General features: G+C 39.8%; 1 protein-coding gene across 1 annotated transcript; it reads right to left on the reverse strand.

Moving 5' to 3' along the window:
• Nucleotides 1–3,350: 3,350 nt before the first annotated feature.
• aln (allnighter) lies at nucleotides 3,351–18,898 on the reverse strand. Its single transcript, XM_067146672.2, has 2 exons — nucleotides 18,487–18,898; nucleotides 3,351–5,597 (listed from the first exon to the last, which is right to left on the reverse strand). The coding sequence occupies exons 1-2, from the start codon at nucleotides 18,637–18,639 to the stop codon at nucleotides 4,518–4,520; spliced, it is 1,233 nt and encodes a 410-aa protein (XP_067002773.2). The 5' UTR covers nucleotides 18,640–18,898; the 3' UTR covers nucleotides 3,351–4,517.
• Nucleotides 18,899–21,803: the final 2,905 nt, after the last annotated feature.

The raw sequence follows: 21,803 nt of genomic DNA on the forward strand, positions 1-21,803 counted from the left end.
TGAAAAAATCTCAATATAAACAAGAACAAATAGATTAGCTAAAGCATAAAAATTAACATGGGATATCTACAAAAAGAAATCTCTATCAATGAATGCAAAAATAAAACACTACAACACAGTTATAAAACCAGAAACTACATATGCAGCAGAAACACTTTGTCACCTAAATAAACAATCAACTTCAGAAAATTGAAAGGAGGATTGAAAGACTCTGATTCAACAAAAAATAGCAGAAAGATGGACAGTGGCGGATAATACCTAACAAAGTCATTTAGAAAGAACTAGAACCCATTACAGATACTATGCGTAAGAGGAGACTGGGATTCCTTGGACATCAAGATGTAAATGGATCAGATAAGTAAGAGAGGATCTGAAGAAATACAAACCTCCGCTTTACCCTTACAAACCAACAACACGCATATTTTCAACTGAGGAAAGGGCACAAAGATTGGAGTGTCTGAAGAAGTACTGGGAGGACCGCAGAGCCCGAACAATCTTCTCAAAGAGACCTAAACGATGGACTGACTAAAGTGATCCTATGCAATCATAAAACAAGAGGAAGAGAAGAAGAAGAGAAAAGGTGTGGGAAACACTGAAAAGAAATCAGTGTGGAGAAGAGAAAAACAGCGGTGATGACAAGAGAAGGAATCATTAGTATTAGCAGACAAAACCTTGTGGTTGTTCAATGCTTCAAATATTTGGGAAGTGACATAATGCAAGATGCAAGGTTGAATAGGGAGATAGCAGGGAAATACGTTGTACCAGAATGTCAGGAACCTGATGTGGAACAGAGAAGTTTCTATGAAATGTAAAGAGCTAATGTAAAAGATATACTATATTCCTATATTAACGTATGCATCACAGACTTGGACTTTGACAGCAAGAAATGAGAGTAAAATTCAGGCCAGTGAGATGAAGTTCCTGAGTACGGTAGGAAAGACAATGGGAGACAGAGTAAGAAATGTTGAGGTCAGAAGAGAGATACGGGTAGAAAACTTGAGTGATAGGATGGGGAAGTATAAACTGAGATGGTCTGGACATGTTGTGAGGATGAGGAGGGAAGGATACCAAAACAAGCGTTGGAGGCCAAGATAGAAGGAAAGAGGGCAAGAGGGAGGCCCAGAGCAAGAACAGTATAAGAATAGAAGACTGGAATGGAATAAAATTACTGAAGAGAAGTGGCGGGAAGAGAGGGGGCACTAGGACGAAAATCAGTTTTGGAGGAAATTACAATGCTGATCCAGAACTGCAAGAGTAGGCTGAAGACATGGCTTGGGATGGCAGAGTGGTTTGAAGTGAAGCTCTGTTGTTTATTACAGCTGATGGACAAAACTGAGAGAGGTAAAGCTGGAGCATGAAAAACGGTTTTTTACCAGTTTTTTTTATGAGTGGCTTTATATCGCACCGACACAGATAGGTCTTATGGCGACGATGGGATAGGAAAGGACTAGGAGTTGGAAGAATGCGGCCGTGGCCTTTATTAAGGTACAGCCCCAGCATTTGCCTGGTGTGAAAATGAGAAATCACGGAAAACCATCTTCAGAGCTGCTGATAGTAAGATTCAAACCCACTATCTCCCGGATGCAAGCTTACAGCTGCGCACTCCTAACCGCACAGCCAATTCACCCGGTAGCATGAAAAACAGCATGGTTATTGGCATGGGGTGGTTCAGAGCTATCGAGGAGTAAGGACAATGGTGGTGAGTAGGAAGAGGAGTGGTAGACAGCTTCAAATATCTGAGAAAGTGTACTCTCACAGGATGGAACAACTTGCACACAGTTTCTATCGGAATGAACAGGTTTTACCAGTCCTACTTTGTCCCTCTTTTGGCATATGGAGCAGAAACATGGGTTACAACTGCGAACGAGGAATGTAAGTGAAGTATTGTAACAACTGTAGGGTTTTGAGGGTTTCGTAGAACCACTTATTAAAAAGTGATCACGATGTATTCAAGACGACAGCTAACTTCCAACTGAGCGCGTGAGTCAACACAGCGCCACCTTATAACAGAGTATGCGTGTGACATCTTATATTAGCACAAATTTTACCTTGCTTTGAAGCGCTATTTCATGAAAACTACATTTCAGATTTTCAACATTTTTTGCAACAGACAGCCTCCTCTTTTAGCTGTCAATTGAGACATTAAACACAATCGTAAGTTAAATACTCTTGGCAATATACGTGTTCTATGCAAACACTAAGAGCGTCTTCCTTGTACCCGTTGTCTACATTAAAACATGGAAGGGTTGTATAGGGAATGCAAAGATACGGAACAGGCTGGGAAAGGTGACACTACAGGGCAGAATGAAGAGAAACAGGCCAAGTGAGAAGGATGGAAGACACAAGAATTCCAAGAGCAAAGGAAGGAGACCAAGAGGTAGGTCAAGGAGCTGATGGACAAAGAAAATAAAGGAAGGAGTTGAGAGAAGTGTTGGTGATTAATCAAGAGTACTCAGAGATGAGTAGAGGAAGAGCAGAGAGAAAGTGATCTATTACCCTATCTGGCAGGGAACAGGAACTCAAAATATCTCTTTTCCTAAATTTAATGACGAAGTGGGTTTCAGAATTAAGGGCAATTTAACACGTTGAGTGTCAGACAGAAATTCATGGGATTGCCATCTAGTGCCATGAGCTAATAACAATGAGTTACTCCCTGGTGTCAAAAAACGTTCACAGGCTTAACCAAGCAAGTGATTGCTGATATGAGGATATACTGTATTTATAATATATTAGGTTAATTTAATATGTATATTAGGTAAAATATTGCGACCTCATATGGGGTCGTATTGGTCATTACGAACTGTACATGTACACGCACCCTCATATGGGCTAGCACTTATACAGCAGTTCATGTTCCGACGCTCGGCCATACTTACCTTTTCCTATGCAGGGACACGTTACCGTTACCTTGTTCATACTCCGTACAAAAGTACGATCCCTGATTTTAGATTAGGAAATGTTTGTAAATGATTTTAGGTTAGGAAATTTTCGTAGAGAATTTTGTTATATAAAGTAGTGAAAATCATGTAAATTTGGTAAATCAGGATGTAAGAACATAATATTTAAAGAATTTGTAATTAGGGAATACTGAATATGTATATCATGTTTAACTTTTAATTTTGGTAAGAGTCTGTATACATGGACTAGCAGTAATGATTGTGCAACATCGGAAACAGTGACTATATCATTGAAGACGGCTGAAGTTCGTTCAAAATTCTTGCAACAGGTGCATTGAAAACCTGGAGTACAGTGTATGCTGAAGATTGTAATGCATCAATATGAATGAACATGCAAGATCGCTATTTGCTCTGTACTGGGTTCAAAATTACTGTAACTATATCCTTCGTTTGCACCATCACTGTCCGACTTGTTCAATAAATCATCCAGACTAACTGCACTAAGTCTTTTATTGCTCGATCTATTCATAATGACTTACAGATAGTAATGAACAAACTAACTCACACAAAAGGAAACTCAGAGCACTGCACACTTACATAAATAATCCGTGCACAAGATAGACAATGACTTTGTTACCCTACAAAACACTCCTGACATACCCATATGGGGTCGCGCCAAAACAGGTATTGACGAATGAAAGGTGGACTATGCACATACTTTAATAGATCGCCAACAGGTGGCAGGAAGAGGATTTACACAGCTTCAAAACACACACTTACCGCGCACCCAAATGGGTTCGCACAGTTCTCGATTTCGAACGAACGTACGACACCATATGGGAATGTGAAGTTCAAAATCTTGACTACTGTCACATACCCAAATGGGTTTGCATAGCACTCAACGTGTTAATGGTGTTCTTCTGGAAGATTCCTTAATTCTGTAAACTGAAATCTGGTAGGGATATGCAATAACAAGGAAGTGTATGCACGTACATCAAGGACAGAAAACGCAGGAAGGAGGACACTATCACCTCTCCCCTCATCAACCAACCCATTTATTTTCTGTTTCCCAGCAATTCAGTCCAGGAAACATGGAACCAGTCCTGTCTTGGATCAACAGATGTAAAAAGAAGCAAACATAGCATATTCAAACGGGAAATTTATTAGAAATAGTATTGGAGACGACTCAATTGTTGTAACTGACCATTAGAAATAGAAAGATTCAACTTGGTCGACACATCATGGATCATGCCATTGAAGTCGTATTCACTAGGGTATGTAAATGTCAACCCTAACATCAAGGTCATTGGTCCCTCACAACTTTACAATCCTCGGTGTTAACCATTTGCATACAGAGGTCACTATGCTCAGTTTCAAATTAAGAAGCTCACGTTTAAATTTCAAAGGTTTCCTACAACTTGACTCTCTAGCAAACAACTGAATGTTCAGTATGCTCAAGCCATGTTCTCTTTCTGCCAATCAAACTGACCACTTGCTCTCTACAGTTTACTAGACAGTTCACTTCCTGGTTAGAATATAGGAATCATCTTCATGAAGCAGGTTTCTCTCGGTGGGGTGGGGTGTAAAGCTTAAACATGAGTGATATTAGTTTTAGAAACTTCAATTAAATTCACTGCTGAGCATTTGGTCCATTTCTGTGATAGTAGTGTACAATCTGTGTCTAATGTCGTCAGGGGTAGCAGCACGTGAGCTACCGGCATCCGAGTCGGGGTTGGCGCACTGACGTAGGAGCGAAGCCAGAGATGAAGGAGTGTGTTGCGACATGAGCAAACCTGGGAGGATAACAGTTCCAGACAATGTCCAACCCAAAAAAAGTTTCTCACAGACTACTTGGAAATTATTGTTTGTGACAGGCAAGTCACACCGAGATGTTGCTTCGTTACATCGAGAACGGCAGTCAAAAAAGTCACAGTCTTCGTGTTTTGTGCAGTGACTACCATCTCCTGTAGCTCTGTTGGCAATAGTCCTTGGTAACACTGAGTCTAGATCTAAAAATTTTAGTCTTTGACCACCTTTTGCCATGCCAAAATGGGTAATTTTTATATCACACAGATGAAAAGGCTCTGGCATATTTGTTTCCAGTTCCTCAAGAAGATCCAGGATCAACACGGCTAGTCTGATCCGCGAAGCCCATGCCTCTTTTCCGTCAGATACCGACAACACAGAAGAAGCGGGCTGGACCGGTTCCACGTATTCAACAGCAAAGAAACCACCGCATGTCCCCAATAATTGGGGAAATACGTCTCTATCTGAATAAAGTACGGAACATAAATACTCGTTATCTTGAAGGAGTATCCAGAGGTTTTGCATTTCAATTTGACGTAATGCAGAACCTTCCTTAGACTTAGTATATCCAAGACGACTCAATCGTTGTAACTGACCATTAGAAATAGAAAGATTCAACTTGGTCGACACAACATCACGGATCATGCCACTGAAGTCATCTTCGCTAGGGTAACGCCGCTTTCCCTGAGAATCTAACCAGTACACAGCATCAACAAGCTCGTTCTTAGCCCTCCGTGATGCCTTGAAGACCATGCGATTTTCTTCCCAGTTTGCAGAGAATACAGCCTCTTTCCCGGCATGAAAGGCGTGACAAGTGAGGGTTTCAATTTGCTTATCTTCACACAGAGGCTTGCACAGGCTGCCGACAGCATCTCCTTTCTGATGAAGACGACACTGTGGACAAGGAAAAATAGATCTGTAAGCCACAGTAAAACATTTAGAAGGAGATTGTAATAAGCTCTCTTACAATGGTTTACTTTTGGATGTAACACGTAGGCAGAAGAGAAGGTATACATGGTTATTCTGAATTATTTACCTGAAAGTATCAATGAATCATTTCTAAGCTATTGATAAAAATTTATTCAGACGTATGTCAAACCTCGTGCCATATCATCAAGTTTCTGACCTAGCCAACAGACTTTGTTCGTCTGGCAGGAAACGCAGTGTTGTCTGTGGTTTCATGAAACGATCGCAAATTACTGTACAGTTTAAACCAATAGGATCTTTGACAGATCGTAAACAACTGCCAAGGATGATATTAGGCTTAAAAATGGTCTTGATATTGTGCTTTCTGAGAATATTGCCAATCCTATCCTGACAGATTGTACATATGGTAAGAAGGCCGGACTCAAAGGACGAGAATTACGTGACAATCTGTCTTTTGGCTTAGGATGTAGCACTTCGTCAATCTGTTTCCTTGAATAGCCATTGCTCAGAAATGTTCTGGTCAGGAACTCAAGTTCACCGTTTAATTTATCCTGCTCACAAACCTCCCTTGCTCGGCTGATTAGGGTGTTAAGCACAGCACGCTTTTGGCAACGATGGTGATGAGAGGACCCATGAAGGTATCTATTAGTATGGGTGGGCTTACGGTAAACTGAATGACCTAAAGTTCCATCTGATTTCTTAGAAACCAAACTATCCAACAACGGCAAACATCCTCCACGTTCAGTCTCCATGGTAAATTTAATGTTCGGATGTATGCTATTCAAGTGATCCAAAAATATGGATAATTCGTGTTCACCATCGGGCCAGATAACAAATGTGTCATCGACATATTTCAACCAGATGGAAGGCTTGAGCGTGCAAGAATGAAGACAAAGCTCTTCAAAATCTTGCATATAGAAATTAGCGATGACTGGTGCCAGGAAAGATTTTATCCAACAGAGACAAGGTGTCCAAGTGAACAGAGACATAACATCAAAACTGACTAGAATATCACCAGGAGAAACATGCAGATTGGATAAAATGCCAATAGACTGCGATGAATTCCTGATGGATGCCCCATTACCTATGTACAGCTTAAGAAATTCACCAAGGTATTTGGCCAGGTTGTATGTAGGGGAACCTATACTGTTAACAATAGGTCTAAGGGGAACTCCGTCTTTATGGATCTTAGGAAGGCCATAAAGTCGGGGAACTGTAGAAGCCTGCTGTCGCAAACCACGAGAAACATCATTCGGAATCAAGCTAGCTTTAAGAAGAGACGCTGTTTTCCTATCAATGGCGTTGGTAGGATAATTTTTTAGCACCTTGTAGGTGAGATCACTGAGAAGTTCCTCAATCTTGTTATTGTAATCGACGGTGTTCATAACCACAGTAGCATTGCCTTTATCAGCCTTCAACACCACCAAGTCCTTGTTCATTGGTTTAAACTGAGCTGGAATATATATGATTCCTTGCTCTTGAGGATCGGTTTATGTTGACCAAACATGTAGGAAGGTAGCAACAAGGGTTAAAGAACATCGCAGGCACTAACGTCTTTGCCAGCCAGAGAAGTCTGCTGTGGCAGAACATGCCAAACATAATGACCATCAAATAATTTTTGATGCAACTTCTGTCATTTGTAAAGAGAAACATTTTATTCCTAGAATCATTCGTGAGGCGATAGAAATTGCTAAACACCCGAATAATTTTAACAAAGGTGACGGCTATATACTGAATAGATCATGGCTACCCTCCATAGTTAACTCAACATCTTTCTCCCTGACTCTGGAGGCCCTGGAATGAACTATATTTCTAACAGGGTCTCTCTATCTTGAGTCTGGTTACTATGGAGTGACAGTTGCCATTTTGATTTGTTATTGCTCTGAAGACAATCCTGGTCGCAGGATTGAAACGCGTCAGCTAGTATTTAATATTACATGACCTAATATCCCCAAATAATTATCATAATGTCATTTAATGGTCGTGAAAGTCTACGTATTAAGTTCACACTGTGATCTTTCCTACTTTTAAAAACACCACTCAGACTTATTTGTCTACTATTGTCATTCCACGCCATCTGTCCATTGACAGCTTAGAACATACCACGTAGTCGAACAGCTCATCTCCTTTCTCCCAAGTCTTCCCAATACAAACTTTGCAACGTTTTCATAACACTACTCTTTTGTCGGAAATCACCCAGAACAAATCGAGCTACTTTTCTTTGGATTTTTTCCAGTTCTTGAATCAAGTAATCTTGGTGATGTAACCATACTGTAGCAGGGGTCTTAGCAGAGACTTATATGCACTCTCCTTTACATCCTTACTACAACCACCAAAATACCCTCATAACCATGAAACCTTTATTTACAATCCTGGTTATGTGATTATCCCCAATGAAGATCTTGCCTTATATTAAAACCCAGATACTTAGTGATCCTCACAAGGAACTTTCATCCCATCAACGCAGTATTTAAAACTGAGAGGACTTTTCCTCTTTGTGAAACTCACAACCTGACTTTTCACCTTATCATCATACTGTTGCCTACTGACCATCTCACAACATTGTTCAGGTCTTTTTGCAGTCAATCACAATCCTGTAACTTATTTATTATGCATAAAAAGCCTTATCTCTGATTCCAGTTCTTTACTTACATCATTTATACATAGGCCTACATACAAGAAAACATGAAGGTCCAATAATACTGTACTGCCCTACTCTAATTCTCTGATTGCTGTTTTCTAGAAACATAGCCACCCATTCAGCCAATATTTTGTTTAGTCCAATTGCACTCATTTTTGCTGTAGTCTCCCATGATCTACCCTATCAAACACCTTAGGTAGGTCGATCGCAATACAGTCCATTTGACCTCCTGAATGTAAAATATCTGTTACACCTTGCTGGAATCATCCTACAAGTTGGCTTCAGTACAATAACTCTTCATAAACCTGAACTGCCTTCTATCAAACCAGTTAGTAATTTTGCAAACATCTCTAATATAATCAGAAATGTTTTCCTAAAGCGTTCATGCAACACATGTGAAGCTGATTGTCCCTAAATTATCGGCTTTATGTTTATCATCCTTTCCTTTATTCCATTCATTCATGCAAACCGTAATCAAATAAGTACTTCAGATATGGTATTACAGTCGAAATTTGTTATAACAACTCTGAAGTGCCTGCCAATTAACAGTTGTTACAGACAATAGTCGCACAAAATAGTTCTCTTTTTGCTAAAAATTTCATATCTATAAGCTTTAGGCTGCCCATTTGCATTGTTAATATTAACAGGATAGAGTTAAAACTTCAATACACTTAACTGAAATAGGTACCGTTTTTAAAATACAGTATTTGTGGAATGGAACTGAGAGGAATTTTTTCTGTCTACACAGTATAAACAGAAATGACTTAATATACCAGCAAATTATAAAAACCTATAATAAGTGAGGAAAGAAGATTTGAACCACTTGGCTGACAGAAACTGAGAAGGACATACAAGAACTGGGAATGTCAGATCTTCAAGATAGACTGTCTGTACGGAATACCCTGAAAGAAGTCCATGGATTTCAGGAAAACCTCTGGAAGAAAGGTACCCCCTGGACAGATTGAAGAAAGTAGTTACAGCAGCAGAAAATTTAAAATACTGGGCAAAGATCAAAGCCCATCAGTTGAACAAGTGTGGTCCAAAGTAGGCCCATTACCAAGAAGAAGAAGAAGAAGAAGAAGAAGAAGAAGAAGAAGGGAGGAAAGAAGTAGCAACAATGTAAATTATTCAATAATGTTGTACACAGTGTTGAGGTAAAATGCTGAGCATGACACATCCTTGTTTCAGTTACAAAACAAACCCTATGCCATTACAGCCCTGACAGGCCTTGGCTACCAAGCGACAGCTGCTCAGCCCAAAGGCCTACAGATTATAAGGCGACGTGTGGTCAGTGCGACAAATCATCTCCGCTTTTATTCTTGGTTTCTAGACTGGGGTCACCATCTCACCATCAGATCGATCCTCAATTGTAATGAAGTAGGCTGAGTGGACCACAAACCAATCCCCAGGTCCAGGTAAAAATTCCTGACCTGGCCGGAAATCGAACCTTGTGCCTTCGTGTGAGAGGCAGGCACACTATCCGTAGACCGTGGGCCGGTTAATTACTGTCGTCATCGTTGGCAGCAACTCGTATCCGAGTAAACATGTTCTTCAGCAGTTTACATTTTCACACTCACAATGCTTTGTGAACAGGTTTCATATGACTAAGTAGCCCAATATCGGCAAGAAACATATGTCCATACAAATCATGTGGAATGGCTTGACAGAACTTCTGTGCTTGTCATCGTACAGTTCGACACCACACTGTTACTATGTCTGAAGGAGAATGACGTGGACATGAAGAGGCTAAATGACACCACCTTCTCCTTATCCTCCTCCTCCTTTTCTACTTTCTTCAACATCTCCCTCAATCTAATTCCTCAATAACACTCCACTCACTTTCCCCACATGACTAACAATGGAGCCCCTATGACCAGTGCCTGATCCTACCCAACTCATTTGATCCCCTTCGCTCCTGGTCTTTTCCATTTTTTCTGATGGCTAAAGATGATGATGATGATGCTTGTCAAAGAATCTATGTCATCGGCCCCTAATGGTACGAAATGAGATGAAATGTAATGACAATTTAAAAGTCCAAAATCATCCACTGACCAGACTTCAAAACATGATGAAGAATGAATGGATGAATATTAATTTAAAACAACCAGTTGATCCAATCTGCAACGCCCCACATTCCCAGAAACTATCATAAAATAATAGTAGGCCCTATTACTGACCAAAGGACTGCTTCTAAAGCACAAACCATGGTATTTGTTATGTTGCGGTACTAATCAAAAGTAGCGCAGACTCGAGGTATTCCACACATTATGGTACTACTCACAGGTAATGTAATACGCACATGTAACGCATACCTATGGTGTTCCTCACATTGTGGCGCCACTTACAGGCAACACAAACCTATGGTGTTCCTCACATAGGTGTACTAAGCACAGGGACTTGTACTATCCCGTGGTGTTCCTCACATAGTGGGTACTTATCACAGGCAACGCAGACCCACGGTGTCGTTTATATAGGGGTACTAATCACAGGCAATGCCCAGGTCTGTGGTGTTTCTCACATAATGGGACTTAGTACAGGCAACGTAAGCCTGTGGTGATCCGCATGTAGTGATACTAATCACGGGTACTGTAAACCCCATCCTGATTCACACTCTGTTGCTACTAATCACAAATCTATTGTGTACCTAACATAGTGGTATTATAGATGTTGATTCCCATAGAGAATCTGAAATATTTGTCCCAAATGAGTACATTTATAATACCAATATAAATGGCCCGTTATTGGAAAATTTATAATGTCCAATAACGGACCATTTATATTGGTATTATAGTGGTACCACTCGCAAGTAAAGGCGACCCATGGTGTTCCCCGCGTGATGGTACTAATTACAAGTAGTCTGATGGTTCTAATTCGATCATCCCTTGGTTGCCCCTTTTAGTCACCTCTTATGACAGGCGGGCAATACCATAGGTGTATTCTTCGTCTGCATCCCCCACCCACAGGAGGATGTTTGTTTGGTCCGCGAGAGCTATTTTATTTCGCTCAAGTCCGCCGGCAAGCCGGTTAGGACCCCCCCATCCGCCACCTGGGGGTATCACCTCTCACCCTGCTATGCTAGTGTAGTAGGTTCATGGTGACGGCTAAAGAAACTACTTCTTCCTTTTCTCCCTCCCATAACACTGTTACAACTCTCTTTTCCTCTACATTTTCCTTTCCTCCCATTTCTCCCATCCTCTGCAACAGTTCCACTTGCAGAGACTCTATTACGGATCTGGTACCACTATCCTCACATGCATAGTGTTGAATAGCCTTACGTTTGAAGAATGTGTTTGTAACTGCTAATCCCATACTAGTACAGAAGTCCAGCAAATGCTTTCCATTCCTATTAGCTTCCACATCTTGCCCGCAATTTACCCATCACTTTCTCATATCCTTCAGTTCTACTTATAAACAAACAAACAAACAAACAAACAAACAAACAAACAAACAAACAAACAAACAAACAAACAAACAAACAAACAAATAAATAAATAAATAAATAAATAAATAAATAAATAAATAAACAAAGGAAGAAAGAAAGATAAAATTTACCACTTTGCAGACTAACAGTGCATCTCAGAAACAATATTCCTTTCGATTTCAGCATAAACATGGAATATTTTTAAAAAGAATAGGCCGATAACATATTACGATATAACACTGCATATTTCTAGAAAACCTAAGCCTATAATAAAAGGTTAGATTAGAATAAATTACATTGCATTAGTTTAGTTTAAATTTAATTACATTAAACTAGGTAATAAGGGTAGCGGGTAGAGACCCTATTTGAGGCAGCTCTACTTCAGGGAGTGGCGACCCTGCCCACGTGAGTCCCAGAGCACACTGAAGCGGTGTGTAACATCTGGTAAGGGTCCCAGCTCAGGGTGACGAGCGAAGACCTCAACGGCATTTACGGTGGAGAAGGTGGACTTTGGTACGGCGTTAGTGGTGGAGGAGGCAGCCTAGTACTTGGGATTAATGGAGTGCAGTTACCAAAACTACTCTGAGTGTCTGAACCCAAAATGGGCTGCTCAGGGACAGCGTCTGATCTCCAAGTTAGGAGCGGCTGTGAATCTACCTCCTCTGAGGCTAACAATCTCAGTTGTATTTCTTGTCGATGTCTATGCATCGGCCCCAAGTCAAATACATTCGACTCAGCATGATGGAAAAATCTAGCATAGGCACTAACTCAGGTGGTAACCAATCCACCGTTGTCAAGAACGTCAGCGAGCCTTTGGATTCTGGGGAGCTCACACCAGCATGCAAGAGATTAAAGAGCAAAAGAGTAACTCACTTTTAAACTTTTAATGTCAATTCACTCCTTAAAGTTGAAAAAATCAAACATCTGACCAATACCTTGTCCAAACAAGACATCCTGATAACAGCATTACAGGAGACCAGATTCACAGATGAGTCAGCTTTCGAATCACAAGAGTAGAGGATTTTGAAAGGAAAACCAGACAAGAGAGTGATGAAAAATGTCCCTCACCTGGGAACGGGTTTTATAATCAATAAGTGAATCCTAGGAGCAATCACAGACTTCACTTCCAGGAACGGCAGGATTTCCACCCTTTCCTTCAAAGGTGCAAATAAGCTCTACACGCTAGTCAACACACATGCACCTACAAATGAGAACAAGAAAGACCTGAAGAAAGTAGGGGAATCCTGGGAAGACTTAGAGGAAACTATATCCAAGGTACCAACCAACAACGTGATTATACTCCTTGGTGATTTTAACGCACAACTGGAGAAAGAAAGGAGATTCAGAGCCATCATTGGAGACTATCCAGCTTACAAATAGACTCATCAAAACGGAGAGCGATTGGTAGAGTTATGTAGAACCTTCAATCTGGTCATGAAATCTACAGCATTCAGACACCTCCCAAGAAAACAGAAAACATGGATATCTCCCAACCCCGACCTAGGAGAGTTCCAGATTGACCATGTAGCGATCTCAAAACATGCGGAAAAGGAGATCAAAAATGTCAAAGGCCTGAGGGGTGCAAATTTAGATTCAGATCACTTCCTCTCCAAGATCTTCCCAAGATCCCAGAAAAACAGGAACACAACTCGAACAACAAAGTTTGACAGAGAAAATCTCAGAATGCACAAAGATTTTGCAACAGAATGAAACAAAAGACAGTACCAGGGATAGGAACAGTTAAAAGAGGCTATGATTGATTCTGCAAGAGTCAGAGTTCCTCTAGAGAAAAAAAGGAAACATGCATGGGGGTCACCTGAATGTGATGATGCAACTGAAGAACACCGAAAGGCGTGGGTGAATTGGTGTTCCAGAAAAAATCAGAGAACCTGAAGAAGTTCCAGGAAACAAGGAAAAGAACATCCAAGACCATCAGCAATCTGAAGAAAAAGAATGAAAAGGAACACTTGATTCAGATTGAATAGGATTTTCAAAAAAATAACACTCGGGACTTTTATAAAACTTTTAAGAACACCTTGAGTAGATATGATCCACCAAGCCTCAACTTCAGAAACCAAGAAGGAAAAGTAGCTCACAGTGATGTGGAGAATTGCCAGATTCTGGCAGATTACTTTACAAAACTCCTCAATTGTGAGCCACCATCTCAGACATTCGACTAGAGTCACAAGGATCCAAACCCAGACTCAGACCCTCCAACTGTGGACGAAGTCACGAGAATCATCAAGACCTTAAAGAACAACAAAGCACCTGGAGAAGATGGGATTATTGCAGAACTTTGGAAATATGCTGACAAGAGAATGATCGTTGAACTGACAAGAATCCTACACAATATCTGGGAAGAAGAGAAGCTGCCAGATGGATGAATATCAGCATTAATACACCCTCTTCACAAGAAAGGAGATAAGACAGACGTCAACAATTACACGGGAATATCGCTACTACCAGAGACGTATAAGATCTTTTCAAAGGCACTGCTAGATAGAGCAGAAAAACAATTGGAACCACAAATTGGTGAGTCTCAAGGAGGTTTTAGAAAGGGCAGGTAATGTGTGGAACAGATCCTGAACCTGAAGTTGATCACAGCATACCAGAAACAGAGGAACAACAAATTGGCGCTCACATTCGTGGACTTCAAGAAGGCCTACGGTTCGGTAGATAGAGAAACACTGATCCGTATCCTAGAAGAAATGGGTCTAGATAGGAAGATCAGAGAGCTCATTAAACAGACTGTGACTGACACAACATCCAAGATCACGTTCAGGGGGATATCAGAATCCTTAAGGATTAAAACATAGGTCAGACAGGGGGATGGGCTTTTCTCTCCTTCTATTCAACTGTGTTCTTGACAAGGTCATTAGGGAGTGACACAATAAAATGCAAGGAATAGATGGTATACGAATGGGATATAAGAATAGAGGGATTGTAGTCGACTGCCTAGCCTTTGCGGATGACATTGTGATTCTGTCAGAGTCAATAGAGGCGGCACGGAACCAGATTGACCAGCTCCAAGAACAAGCAAGTAAGGCAGGCTTACGAATCTCCTTCGAGAAGACACAGTACATGACCAACATCGAAACAGCACCCAGAGGGATGACAATGGAGGGAGGGAGAATTCGGAAAGTAGGGAAATTTAAATATCTGGGAGAGTGGATAGATAACAACCTGTCAGAGAAAGAGAATCAACAAAATCAACAAAATGAACTTGGCATACAAGCTAAGTATGAACACCTATAACAAGAAGATCTCAATCAATGCAAAACTCGGACATTACCAGACAATGATCCGTCCAGAAGCCTTATATGCAGTTGAATTTTTGAACTTGATTAAGGTAGGATTGGTCAAGAAGTTAGAACTGATGGAGTGAAAAATTCTAAGGAAGATACTGGGAGCCTAAAGAACAGAGGCTGGATCATACAGAAAGAAAGCAAACCAAGAACTGTACCGCAAGATAGAAAATATCTCAGACACCATCCAGAAGAGGAGAGCTATGTTCTTTGGACATATCTACAGAATGAACCCTGGAAGACTGACCAACCAGATAGTAAGGTTTTTTGAGACCAGGAAAACTGTGGTACGATGGCATCAGGAAGTGAAGAAAGACCTGACAGAAATGGGAATACAAGGATCGGAAATAAGCAACAGGGAAACTTACAAGTTGAAAATAAAGAACACGAAGAGTTTCCAAGAAAAAGTTAGTTTGCAGACCCAAACACCACGGACGGAGAGAGAACAAGGTTGCAGAGTGAAAGAATGAAGGATGGCTGGGTGCAGATCAAAGCCCAGAAGCAGCTGAAATCGAATTAATGTGGTCCACAGTTGGCCAAAATGAAAGAAAGAAGAAGAAACTAGGTAATATTAAGTTATGATTACTCAAAGTTTGCTTTGTATCATATTGGGATAAAAATCCTATAGCATATAAGAAATTAAATTAAATTGCTGCAACCAAACATTATAAGCCTAGTATGTTATAAAATAGTGTTTAAAACAAGTGAAATATATCTGATTAAATTATAGTTCTATAAAATGCAGGCTAGACCCTTTGTTTTAATACTGTAGGTTTAACTAGCCATTTTGTTATCCAACAAATGGTCCAGTCCCAAGAAGGCCGGTAAGTTATCTAAACTCTGAAGATCAAATGGCAAAAATATAATTAAATTAAATTTAATACGATGGAATTTTTCTCATATGTATTAGGCCTAACAGTTTTCTGTGGAAAAAAAATATGCAGGAGAAAATACAACAAATACGTGAAATCTTTTGCAAACTGTTATCAATAGTGACTGCCGTTTTTAACCTGCCCTTCTTAATTAAAGCTAAAGCAAAGCAATCTCCATACAGGCCACAGAAACCTTTGGACAAGTTAGTTAGACTTGTTAGCTCTAGGCCCCTTCAGGATTTAACTTAGTATCCATCTATGTTGGAGGCTCAATGAACCTCTCCAGCAGTGGAAATCATGTTTCTAAATTTTTCAACTTCCTGACTGGGAATCAAACCCATGTTCTTCCAGATGAAGCAAGCAGGTCTTTACAGCCCGGCCAGGCAGCGGCAACAAACAGAAAATATACTTTGAACAGCATATTTAGAAAAGAGGAAAAAAACCTACATAAATAATTTTAAGAATCCAAAATTACAAAACACTTCAAAATGGATCACAAGTTCTGTGAGTAGGCCTATAACTGCACTCACGAGAAAATGTTGCTAAGTAAGGCTACACAGCACAACATTGTATTTCTCATATGTATTAGGCCTCTCCTTTACATCCTTACTTCAACCCCTAAATACTCTCATAACCATGTGAAGAAATCTGTATCCTTTCTTAACTACCTCGTTAATATTATTACCTCAAAGATCATTTCTTATATTACTACCTAGATAGGCCTACTTACATTGTTCCCCTGTTACCCATGAGGTACACAATAATTAAAACCGAGAAGAAACTTACAACTTGACTTTTCATCCCATTGTCCGCTGTCCATCTCACTACATTGTTTTAGGGGCCTCTTTTCAACTTAACGCTAGATGGAAAATCTAAAGAGCTCATTGAACACGTGATTTCTTTCTGACCATGTCCTGCATGGGGTTTAAAAGAGACTAAGAGTTGATCAAATGTCGTTGTACATGTGCACAGAGACGTAGTGTGACAAGAACACAAACCAGGAGGTGTTGAACAAGACCTATTTTATCATATGGAGCAGAAATATGGGTTACAACTGCCAGAGAGGAAAGCCACATATGGGGAATTGAAATGAAGTTTCTGCAAAGCAAAAGGGAAAACAAGGAGGGATCACATACTATAAAGAACACAGGGGTACGGTACAAACCAAGCCAGAAGGATGGAAGAAACAAAAATTCTAAGAGCAATGCTTGAATGGAGAGTTAACAGAAGATCAAGAGGTAAGCTATTGAGAAGATGGATACAGAATGTGAAGGAAGGAGTAGAGAGAAGAGTTGACGATGTACCAAGAAAATAACAGAAATGGAGGTCGCTACCGTACAGGGAACAAGAGAAGAAGAAACTTCCATGTTTACGTCCTAAGCTTTGAGGAAGGGACCAAAAATGATGAAATATGAACAGATAAGGACAAAAAAATAAATCCATTTAGGCCTATTTATCCCAGTAATTTCAGGGTCACAAGAGATGTAGGAGGGCCAATGACCTAGATGCTGGGCCCCTTAAAACAACAATCAACATATGTAGGAATACACAAGTAGCCTGGTATAAAGAAGTAAAAGAAAAGAAAAAATCTCTGCTACACAGAAAATGTGAAAGTCATGGATATATTTTTCTCCTTAGAGGTTGAGAGAGTTCATATAGACATTCTATGCTTTTCCATGTAGTGCAAGTGTCTTATAGCAATATATACTTCGACCACAGAGACTGGTTGCCTTCGGTGATGTTACTGTATGTAAGCGGCCTTGCCGTGACATAGACGAAATGCCAGACAAAGACTGTGAAAACATGTTTAAAACATGGTGCCATTTGTACTGGCTGTACAGAGAAGGCAGTGCTTAGGCACATGGTAAGATGATGATGAAGGCTTAGTACTGGTTGCCATGGTTACCATAGTGTTGTTTTTCTGTCCACACTAATTTCAGACAGACCACAGCCCAAAAACATAGCAATGTTAAAATTATCAGTCTCAGCCGACGTTCAAGGGTTGTCATAAATACTGAACTCTATCAAGGATCAACCTGAGCCATTGAAAAGTAGCTACTGATACTATGTGAACAGCAGAACCACTGATAGAAACTGATACTTCTGAAGAAAAATCAGAGAAGCCTGTAACTATTCTTTGCATAGGATATGTTACCATAAAATGCATGAACAGTTTAAAAAATATGAACATATCAAAAGGAATGCAAGTTTCATGGGTAACTGCACTCATGATAAAAGATATTGCTAATTACACAGCATCATATTGCATTTCTCCATCTGGCTGTTGCGAGCTGTTTAAACCATGATATTACTTAGGCGTAGTGTACTAGAAATAATGTTATATTATTCAAGAAGATAAAATTCTATTTATCCATAATTCTGAATATTAAAATGACTCTAATGCAATATAAGCACTAGAATACAGTTTATTTGAAATGCCTACAGAAAAAAAAAACCCTATTCTTTTCTTGTGTTCACACCCACTTGTTCCTATTATGGTAGTGAAGAGGGAGTCCTTTCAAGGAACAAAACGAGAAAGGAGTAAGGTTATGTATTATACATTGCCATTGAGAAACATTTTGATTAAAATTGTCACTGGCATGCATTGTCGTCTTACCAGTTTGTTCACATGCTGCCATGTTTCTATATTAGTACACATAATACCCCAATGTAACATATAGTACATAATTATAAAAATTATAACTGCAAACAATAAAATGGCATATCGTCGTTGATAAAGGATGCCGGGCAATCTCCTCACAGGTAACATTGCCGGAGATTTTCCTGTAATAGGGGTTTGTAGTTAATTCATTTACCACTGCTTATAATTAATAAAACAATCTCCATTCTGTTCACTCAGTGGCTGACATTATTCGAATTGTTATCGCAACCGGTCAACTGTGTCATTTCACTTCCTGTCCGTAACTAGGTAACGAGGCTACAGCCAATCGCAGGGCTGGTTCGTGTCTTGTAGCGTCTCAGAATCAAATACTCATGCACTTGGACTTGGAATGTTCATTATCTGCTGACAATTGTACCGACAATGTGTGTGTCTTAGGTGCACATGTCACAATCCCAAGAGCACGTTGACCGCAACCAAAACCATAATCCCTCATGTATTACCTTTGTCGGCAGTGGTGTAGTGGTAAATTAAGCAACACTGGAGCGCTCTATCACTATTTGAACATCGTTGTTGCCAGGTGAGAGAGAGTGTCGTAAATTAAATTTAAACAATGCAATCGGACCTCAGTTATGCGTTTTTCAGGGGATTGGAATAAAATATATAAATGAAAAACCCACATATGAGAAACATTATTCTGTTTTATACATACGATCTGTGCAGTATATGAACGAAAAACTAAATAGACAAAAAATGTACCTAATTAATAACCGGTACTTATTTCATATGTACTCCTTATTCTTACACATATCACATTAATTTTCGTGTTTAGTTCTTTCCTTCTCGCTAACAGCATACCAAAATATGGACTGTTTTCACACTCCTAGGTGCCACTTGCTGCCCGGGTTCTTATGTCTTCTTCCGAACGATGGCTCATGAAGTTTCAAAAACATACCGGTAAGTGAAGAAAGGCGTGAAATCAAAAGCCGTGTCCAGGTTGAAATGCAATCAGATTCCACGTTCGCATTCTGCAGAACTACATAGGATAAGATAGGCTAGCTGACAGCTATGCCAGCATGAGAATAGCTGTCACGAGCGCCAGCCCAGGGCCTGGTTGTTTATGACCTAAAAATGTTAAAAATATTCAAGCATTTATGACCTAAAAAGTGACATTTAAAGACATTCAAAATCCAGGAAAATTATCCTTGACCACCGCAATGAAACTATTTTAAGCGAAAATAATGCCGGTTCTAACATACGGAATGGAACTTATATGGAGCCATTTAAAAATAAGCGATGTAGAAACCCTACAGAAACTGAAAGCATCATTCCTCAAGAGAACACTCGGTGTATCAAAATTCACCCGATCAAGACTTGTATACGGTACGTACTAACAAAAGAAGACTATCTAATACAAGATATCAGAAATAAAATCCTTCTACATTCAACGGACGCCTTTCAGCAAACACTAAGAAGAAGAGAACAAAAAATAATTGATATTTGGTAGGAATTTTACAGCACTGACGCGATGACGAAAAGGGACTAGACCCGCTAGACCCAGTCAAACTACGAGGTGAGGCATGTGGTCACCAGGTTTGCAAGTTATGGTTTCCATCATGCAGTCTGCATCAGTAAGAGATTCCATGAACCGTGTGATTCGTGTATATGTGAACTGTGTGATGAGAGTTGTGGAAGATACCACTTGCAGTTTTGCAAAAAGAGATCAAAGTCATTGTGTGACTACACTAAACACTTCTTAATTATTAAAAGTGACTTAAACATTTTTTGGTCACATTTTCGAAATTTTCAAAATATTTCTGTTGTTTAAATTCCTATATATTGAAAGTATACTTTTAAATTCTATCACATTCAATAATAAAATATAAGTAATAATATTAATTGTACCGGGCGGTACACCTCCACACCGTTTATTTAAAAGTTGCGCCAGTTGAAACTCCTCTTCTGGAGGAAGTCTGAACTTTATCTACGGTCTTAATTTCCAAATTTCTCAGAAGATGTCACTACCTGGAAATTTTTGAGTTTGTGAACTGTGTCATTTTCGACGTACTTTTGTCTTGCTTGTATTAAGAAGTGTGAACTTTCTCTTCTAGAGGACACTACTGAAGATCAACAATAGTGCACCCTAGTGCGGAGTCAAAGAACTATTTTGTTGGAGAAAATTTAATTTCAGGAGTTTGTTCTTTGTTAAATTTCTTTCTGTCATTGTTTAAGTTGGCAATATTTACCCCTTTCTTCCCCTTGTTTTGAATGTATCCAATCACGAATTTTTTTCAATTAATTTCTGACCAATCTGGTGTATCTTTCCCCAACTTGAATCTGTTGCGGGGTCCTACCCAATAAAATCTTTGTGGGAGGGTGTTTTCTTTCCCCTAACGCCTAGAACTTTCTGCGAGAGTATTTAAACTGCTGATTTTAGGGTCTCCGGGCCACTTCTGTTCCATCTTTCAGTGTATTAAGTACATAGCAGGAGGCGGGAAGCGCCTCTTTCCTCGGCAGCGGTCAACAATAAGGTAATGGCCGATTAATAAATTTTTTTCTTTGCCAGCTCAGCAGTTTAACTTTCGGGGCAGGTTCTAAGCGTTCCCCTATGTAACCTTTTCCTAAAATGTAACTTCTCTTTTCTTCTATTCTCTTGTAAAGCGACATACTGGGATAGAGAGTGTTAACCCTCTCGAGCTCCCACTCACATTGTTTGAGGTGAACTTATTTTTCGCAACCTATTCTTCAGTAATGTAAGTTAGTAGTTTCTTAAGTCACCTCTGTAGTATGGGATTAGCCCTTGCATCAGTGGCCTTAGAGCCAAAATAGGTCTTAAAGACAAAGTGTATTAGGAGTGCAAGTTCGCCTCCTCTCAAATTGTGATTTTAGAGGTCATGTATTAACTTTCTTGTCATTTAACAGACCTCAGTAGATTGGGTATTTTGCTCCTGTGTATATGTCCTTTGAGGACGGCTTAAAGGTGGAGTTCGGAGTGGCCTATGATAGGCTTGTATTTTAAGGGGAAGTTGCCCTTTTTGAAAATTGTGTTTCTGCCTCAAGGAGGCTTTTGGATGTAATTGGAAGCCGGTGTTTCTGGCATGTTTGGGGGTTTTCGGCCCCTTTGTTGTATGGTGTTCATTGTAAGGTTGGGCTCATGGCTCAAGAATTATGTTTCTGACTTTTTGAAGCCCCAAATGGGGTACCTATGTAAATGTAATTGTCAATCGTGTTTCGGCTACTAAGTACCTGTTCAATTTGTTGTTACCTAATTTTGAAAAGAAAATATAACCTTGTTAAATTTTAAAATTAATTTC

This window comes from Anabrus simplex, chromosome 1 (genome assembly GCF_040414725.1).
Source record: "Anabrus simplex isolate iqAnaSimp1 chromosome 1, ASM4041472v1, whole genome shotgun sequence".
Classification (NCBI taxonomy): domain Eukaryota; kingdom Metazoa; phylum Arthropoda; class Insecta; order Orthoptera; family Tettigoniidae; genus Anabrus; species Anabrus simplex.

What these genes read in the sequence shown, in the direction of transcription:
- aln (XM_067146672.2), bottom strand. Translation starts at nt 18,639, where the DNA reads ATGTTACCTGTGAGGAGATTGCCCGGCATCCTTTATCAACGACGATAT. An exon ending in GGCAGCATGTGAACAAACTG is followed by an intron (nt 5,598 to 18,486) that starts GTAAGACGACAA and finishes CCTTGTCCACAG; the next exon opens with TGTCGTCTTCATCAGAAAGG.